Below are 7030 nucleotides of genomic sequence, written 5' to 3'. Positions count from 1 at the left end.
CCTGGCTGGGCTGTGCTGCCGACCTGGCTTCGCCGCTGCCACCCTGCGGTGCAGGTGTACACCGGGAGCGACCAGAATGTGTGGCTGGCCGACGGCAGCCTGCACATCTCGGCGACCAAGGTGGGCTGGCGGGGCGGCCTGATGCCGTGCCCATGCCAGCAAGTGTGGGCCTGCCTGGCGCCGGCCCCGGCCGCTGCCGCCGTCTCAGCTTCCGTCCGCTGTCCTCGTTCTGCATTCTGCAGGACGAGTCGGGCTACAAGTCGGGCCGCATCAACAGCAAGGCAGGCGGCAGCTGGTTCCCGGGCATGCAGCTGGCTGATGGCGCCACGCTGGGCAGCCTCCGTGTGGAGGCGCGGATACGGGTGCCCCAGCCAGGGCAGGGCATTTGGGCGGCCTTCTGGCTGAGCCCGCCCAACTTCGCCTACGGCGGCTGGCCCCTGTCGGGAGAGGTACGTGTGCCTGGCCTCCCGCTCCAGACATGCTTACTGTGGCGCACGCCGCGCTGCGCAGCGCTGTGGTCTGCTCGCTTGAGCTTGAGAGGCCGGCTGCTGTGCCTCATGATGCCCCTGCCCCTGCTGACTGCAGATCGATGTCATGGAGGCAATCAACTCGATGAGCAGCATCACCCAGGGTCTGCACTACGGGGGGCAATGTGCGCACGCAAGCCCGCCCCGCTGTGTCTGGCTGCGCTGCCGCGCTGTGTCTGGCTGCGCTGCTGCGCCGGCTGCGCTGACCACGGTGGCTTCCCCCATCAGGCTGCGCCCCTTGCGCTTGCCGACCCCGGGCGCCCTTGGTTGCCGCAGACCCCGACAACGTGGTGGACGACACCTCCACGCAGCAGCCCGACCAGAAGCCCTACTCAGATGGCTTCCACACCTATGCGGTTGACTGGGACCGCGACTCCGTGACCCGTGAGTGAGCCCGGGCCGGCCAGGGGCAGCAGGCTCCTGGGCAGCATTGCCAGCAACTGGAACTGCCCCCCTGCCGCTGGCGCTGACCTGGGGTGCGCTGCGCTGCCTGTGCCGCTGCAGTGTCCATTGATGGGCTGCAGGCCAAGCGCGTGGTAAGCCGCCAGCTGGACCCTGGCGGCGGCTGGTGGACGGCTGCCGCGCCGGACGACCCGCAGGCGCCTTTCAACATCCCCTTCTCGATCATCCTGTGAGTGTGCTGCAGCATCTGCTTGGCCTGGTGGATGTTGCCAGGCGTGCCCCTCCAATGGCCGCCGGTTCGCTGACAGCTGCCAGTGCTGGCGGGCTTGCAGGAATGTGGCGGTTGGCGGCGACTGGCCGGGCCCCCCCGATGACAGCACGCCCTTCCCGGCCACCATGCTGGTTGATTACGTCAGGGTGGTCGGGACGGCCGAGTGATGATGCCAGCTGGGTGCTGCCTGCCGCCATGGAACCGCCACGAGCGCGCTGTACACTACCTAGTGCCAGCACTGTTTTTTTCAGATGATTTGCTCCGGATTCCTCATCACACTGCAACACTGATTCAGCTCCCCAAGCATGGGACGGCATCAATTGCCAGCACCTGGGAATACAGTTCTGAATGAAATGGCGAGGCCCCTGGGTGATCGGGCATAGCGGCAGGGGGGAGTCACAAGGGCGCAGCGGTGCGGCGCTGCCAGACATGTATCGGAGTCCACTTGGGGAAGTGGCTTGTGGCCCAGCCCCATGGCTGCCGCTGGTTGGCTGCTGCCGGCCAACAAGTCGTGCTCCTCCAGCAGCACCGCCTCCCCTGTAGGTCGCGCAAGCAGCCAAGTTCACGCTTGGGCTAGCCTAGCCTGAGGCAGGCAAGCACACGATACAAGGCAGAGCTGGCGGAAACACAGCCTGCAGCCGCGCCCAGGCACGCACCTGAGGCAGCCAAGCAGGCACCGTCTGAGGACAGCGTGGCGCAGAGCAGCGGCCGCTGCGGCGCATCTTCGGGGAACAGGCTGGCCACCTCCCCTGCACCGCGTCGCGCACCGCACCCAGGGATCAAAAACGCTGGGGCTTTGGTTGAAGGGCGTGCCTGGCTGCTGCCGGCGGGCTGGCGCCGGCCGGCAGCAGCTCACCCGTATCAACGTCGATCAAGTGGATGCCACCGTCGGCCCCCGCCGCCGCCAGCACCTGGCTGCCGCCCTGGCGCAGCAGCGCGCACGACAGCAGCGGCGCATGCAGCTGCAGGTGCTGGCGGCAGGCGCCCTGCCGCACGTCCAGCATCATCACGCCACCATCCTTGGCCACGGCACAGAACAGGCCGCCCTCACCAAAGCAGCTGATCGACAATACACAGGGAGGGCGGGCAGGAGGAGGTCAGCGCAAGCAAGGTTGGGGCTGGGCACGAGGCGGGGCCCAGCATGCGCCTCGCCACTGGGAGCCACCCGCAGGACAGACTGCCGCCGCTCCAGTGCGGCCTCGCGGCTGGCCCAGCGCACAGCTGTGGTGCGCATGCTCGCCCCTCACCAGTCGGACCCCATGGCCTGGTTCCAAGGCAGCGTGCACAGCGGCGTGATGGCGCTGTCGCCGCTCTGCCGGCCCCACAGCCGCAGGCGGCCGTCGCTGCAGGCGGCGCCCAGCAGCGGCCCGTCTGGCTGGGCGGCTACACCAAACAGGTAGCCTGGGCGCCACCGCTCGGGGACTGCAATGCAGGGTTGAGGCCAGGGTTGAGACAAGGCACACCTCAGGGCAAGCAATGGTGCAGCAGGGGGGGTGGCTGATTCACGCCAGCCAATCGACACATCAGCAGTCCCAGATGTGGGCAGCGTGCCGCATCGAGGCACCGCCTGGCCATGCGGGCGCCTTGCCTTGGTGCTCGCCCCCGCTTGCCGCCTCCAGCGGCGGCGGCGGCGGCACCTGCTGCAGCAGCCGCCGCGTGGACAGGTCCCACAGGAAGAGCGCCTCCCCGCTGGCTGCCACCAGCCGCTGTGCGCTGCCGCTGCTGCCGCCGCCGCTGCCGCCGCCGTTCGCGCCTCCGGGGGTGGCACCAGCCTGCTGCTGGTGGTGGAGGAAGAGGCAGGCGTACACCTCCTCAGGGTGCCCCCCCAGCGATGCCAGCTGCTCGGTCCCGACGGCGCCCAAGTTGCGCCGCGCCGACAGCGCCGCCTCCGTGGGGCGCCACAGGCACACCACGCCATCCGACGACCCTGCAGTGCACGGTCAGCGCACTGGTGGCAGCATGCCACCTGGCTGCCCTGCGTGGAAGCGAGTGTGCAGCGGCAGCTGGCAAGGCGGGGCCATGCGGGATGCGGCGGCCACACCCGAGGCGACCCAGCGCGAGGGTGACGGTGACTGTGGGCCTTTACAGTGGGGGCGCTGCCTTGTAAGCCGACGGGGCTTGGTAACTGGCTGCTTTTCTGCATGCCCAGGGACGTGGTTGCGGTCAGGACGGGCACTTGCTCAGGGGTGTGGGGCAAGAGCAGGACGGGCCGCGGTTGGGTCGGGCTGCCGGACAATGATGGCACATCAGGACAAGAATTGAGGGGGAGGCATGCACCACATGATGCTTGCTTAAAAGGCAGTGGAAAGGAAGGCTTGCTTGCTTCGTTGGGAGGGATGCATTGACGTGTCGGGCACTGCTGCCAGGGGTCGAGAGGAATGTGCATCCCATTAATGAAATGTCTGATGAGATGTTGAGAATTAGAAAATTGATGGATTGGGTAGTACACACATCCTTTTAGCCCAATCAACATGCAACAGCTGGCATGGCCAACAGTGCACGGCAGTGGCATAACAAGGCTGCCACCCTACATCTCTGCCGTGCTCCGAACAGGCAAGCGTGCAATGGCGGCCGGCGTCAGGACCAGCATCACAATTACGGCGAAGGTCGCCTGCCATGCCGCCATCAGTTGGAGTGCCAAGTGGGGGGCTGCCGCGACCGTGGCTGCCAGGAGGCTCATATCCCACAGCGCTGCACCGGGGTGACCATTCAGCGGCAGTGAGCGGTGCCAGCCTTGGCGAGCTGTGGTGCAAATCATGCAGGCGGTATCACAACAAAACTATGTGGTGTGAGCACTGCGCAACGGCCTGCACCAGCCCATACATCAAGTGCTCACCTGCCACGCTGGCACCCAGCCGCCACAGGTTGTTGGCAGAAGTGGAGGCATACACGGCCAGCGTGCGATTCGCCATCCTCGCACGTTTTTCCAATGTGATGTTGACCACCGTCTGCGCCCACGCCAGGCCAACAGGGGGTGCAGGCGTTTCGAGTTTAAGCCAGCAGTGCTATAATCAAGTGGACTGGACAGCAACCAGGGTGTGTGCTCAACAGACTGCTAGCCAGGCAGAAGAGACTGCGCAAGCAGGCGGCGAGCACGCGAAGGCAGGCAGGCAGGCAGCCTCACCATGACCATCGACGGCAGGAAGTACGTGAGACCCGCAGACCACGACCCACTGGCCCACATGGCCAGCCAGGGCAGGACGAAGATGGTAAGCAGTGCACCAAGAACCACGGCTGCCAGCAGCCGGCGCATGCCAGGCGACGCCGTCTCTTTGGCTTGCACATCAGACACTGGCAGCCCTAGCGGCATGTAGCGCATCAGGCCTGCCGCCCAGTACAGCACGTAAGCTCCTAGGGAGGCTGCAGTCCACTGCATCCATGCCGCTTGCGAGAAGAAGGTGGGAGCAGCTGCTGCTGCTGCTGCCGTCACCGCTGCCGCGCCTGCCGCTGCGGCAGATGGCAGCGGCGTCCTGCCATGTTGCCGCGGCTGTGGCACCCCGGCTGCCCTGCTCCCGTGCCGCAACCTACCCACAAATGCAGAGCCGCGGTGCGTGTAGCGGTGCGTGGAGTTGGCGCAGACGGCCCTGTAAGTGGCGCCCGGCGGCCTTGTTGCTGCAGCAGCTGATGGAATTGCTGTCATCGAGCGAGGCAATGGATCTCGGAGACGTTCTCGATAGGTCGCTGGACCCTGCCAGCGGCTGGTGGACGCCGCGCCAGACGACCCACAGGCACCCTTCAACATCCCTTTTCTCGATCATCCTGTGAGTGTGCTGGAGCCTACATGGCCTGGTGCATGTTGCCAGGTGTGCCGGCTCGTTGACAGCTGCCAGTGCTGGCGGGCTTGCAGGAATGTGGCGGTTGGCGGCGACTGGCCGGCCCCCCCCCCCCCATGACAGCACGCCCTTCCCGGCCACCATGCTGGTTGATTACGTCAGGGTGGTCGGGACGGCCGAGTGATGCCAGCTGGGTGCTGCCTGCCGCCATGGAACCGCCACGAGCGCGCTGTACACTACATAGTGCCAGCACTGTTTTTTTCAGATGATTTGCTCCGGATTCCTCATCACACTGCAACACTGATTCAGCTCCCCAAGCATGGGACGGCATCAATTGCCAGCACCTGGGAATACAGTTCTGAATGAAATGGCGAGGCCCCTGGGTGATCGGGCATAGCGGCAGGGGGGAGTCACAAGGGCGCAGCGGTGCGGCGCTGCCAGACATGTATCGGAGACCACTTGGGAAGTGGCTTGTGGCCCAGCCCCATGGCTGCCGCTGGTTGGCTGCTGCCGGCCAACAAGTCGTGCTCCTCCAGCAGCACCGCCTCCCCTGTAGGTCGCGCAAGCAGCCAAGTTCACGCTTGGGCTAGCCTAGCCTGAGGCAGGCAAGCACACGATACAAGGCAGAGCTGGCGGAAGCACAGCCTGCAGCCGCGCCCAGGCACGCACCTGAGGCAGCCAAGCAGGCACCGTCTGAGGACAGCGTGGCGCAGAGCAGCGGCCGCTGCGGCGCATCTTCGGGGAACAGGCTGGCCACCTCCCCTGCACCGCGTCGCGCACCGCACCCAGGGATCAAAAACGCTGGGGCTTTGGTTGAAGGGCGTGCCTGGCTGCTGCCGGCGGGCTGGCGCCGGCCGGCAGCAGCTCACCCGTATCAACGTCAATCAAGTGGATGCCACCGTCGGCCCCCGCCGCCGCCAGCACCTGGCTGCCGCCCTGGCGCAGCAGCGCGCACGACAGCAGCGGCGCATGCAGCCGCAGGTGCTGGCGGCAGGCGCCCTGCCGCACGTCCAGCATCATCACGCCGCCATCCTTGGCCACGGCACAGAACAGGCCGCCCTCACCAAAGCAGCTGGTCGACAATACACAGGGAGGGCGGGCAGGAGGCGGTCAGCGCAAGCAAGGTTGGGGCTGGGCACGAGGCGGGGCCCAGCATGCGCCTCGCCACTGGGAGCCACCCGCAGGACAGACTGCCGCCGCTCCAGTGCGGCCTCGCGGCTGGCCCAGCGCACAGCTGTGGTGCGCATGCTCGCCCCTCACCAGTCGGACCCCATGGCCTGGTTCCAAGGCAGCGTGCACAGCGGCGTGATGGCGCTGTCGCCGCTCTGCCGGCCCCACAGCCGCAGGCGGCCGTCGCTGCAGGCGGCGCCCAGCAGCGGCCCGTCTGGCTGGGCGGCTACACCAAACAGGTAGCCTGGGCGCCACCGCTCGGGGACTGCAATGCAGGGTTGAGGCAAGGCACACCTCAGGGCAAGCAATGGTGCAGCAGGGGGGGTGGCTGATTCACGCCAGCCAATCGACACATCAGCAGTCCCAGATGTGGGCAGCGTGCCGCATCGAGGCACCGCCTGGCCATGCGGGCGCCTTGCCTTGGTGCTCGCCCCCGCTTGCCGCCTCTAGCGGCGGCGGCGGCGGCACCTGCTGCAGCAGCCGCTGCGTGGACAGGTCCCACAGGAAGAGCGACTCCCCGCTGGCTGCCACCAGCCGCTGTGCGCTGCCGCTGCTGCCGCCGCCGCTGCCGCCGCCGTTCGCGCCTCCGGGGGTGGCACCAGCCTGCTGCTGGTGCTGGAGGAAGAGGCAGGCGTACACCTCCTCAGGGTGCCCCCCCAGCGATGCCAGCTGCTCGGTCCCGACGGCGCCCAAGTTGTGCCGCGCCGACAGCGCCGCCTCCGTGGGGCGCCACAGGCACACCACGCCATCCGACGACCCTGCAGTGCACGGTCAGCGCACTGGTGGCAGCATACCACCTGGCTGCCCTGCGTGGAAGCCAGTGTGCAGCGGCAGCTGGCGAGGCGGGGTCATGCGGGGTGCGGCGGCCATACCCGAGGCGACCATCT

At 67.2% G+C, this 7030-nt stretch overlaps 2 protein-coding genes across 2 annotated transcripts in view; one reads left to right on the top strand and one right to left on the bottom strand.

Annotated features, from left to right (window-relative positions):
* Positions 1-54: 54 nt before the first annotated feature.
* Positions 55-1367, top strand: CHLNCDRAFT_145185 (hypothetical protein; the record flags this gene model as incomplete). Its single annotated transcript, XM_005842683.1, has 6 exons — positions 55-120; positions 243-449; positions 586-631; positions 804-911; positions 1032-1158; positions 1262-1367. Coding segments are annotated over 6 exons (660 nt in total), but the record flags the coding sequence as incomplete, so codon positions are not given.
* A 2360-nt stretch (positions 1368-3727) lies between these two features.
* CHLNCDRAFT_59480 (hypothetical protein) overlaps positions 3728-7030 on the bottom strand; it is a gene marked incomplete at both ends in the record, with an annotated part of 5736 nt that continues 2433 nt past the window's right edge. Inside the window, 7 exons of the mRNA XM_005842682.1 lie at positions 3728-3891; positions 4037-4148; positions 4325-4647; positions 5643-5735; positions 5843-6045; positions 6234-6408; positions 6539-6901. Coding sequence (XP_005842740.1) covers positions 3728-3891; positions 4037-4148; positions 4325-4647; positions 5643-5735; positions 5843-6045; positions 6234-6408; positions 6539-6901 — 1433 coding nt within the window. The remainder of the gene's footprint in view (positions 3892-4036; positions 4149-4324; positions 4648-5642; positions 5736-5842; positions 6046-6233; positions 6409-6538; positions 6902-7030) is intronic.

This window comes from Chlorella variabilis, assembly GCF_000147415.1.
Source record: "Chlorella variabilis unplaced genomic scaffold CHLNCscaffold_81, whole genome shotgun sequence".
NCBI classification, from domain to species: Eukaryota; Viridiplantae; Chlorophyta; class Trebouxiophyceae; order Chlorellales; family Chlorellaceae; genus Chlorella; species Chlorella variabilis.
Note: the sequence above shows the minus strand (reverse complement) of the source record. Positions and strands in the feature narration are given on the sequence as shown.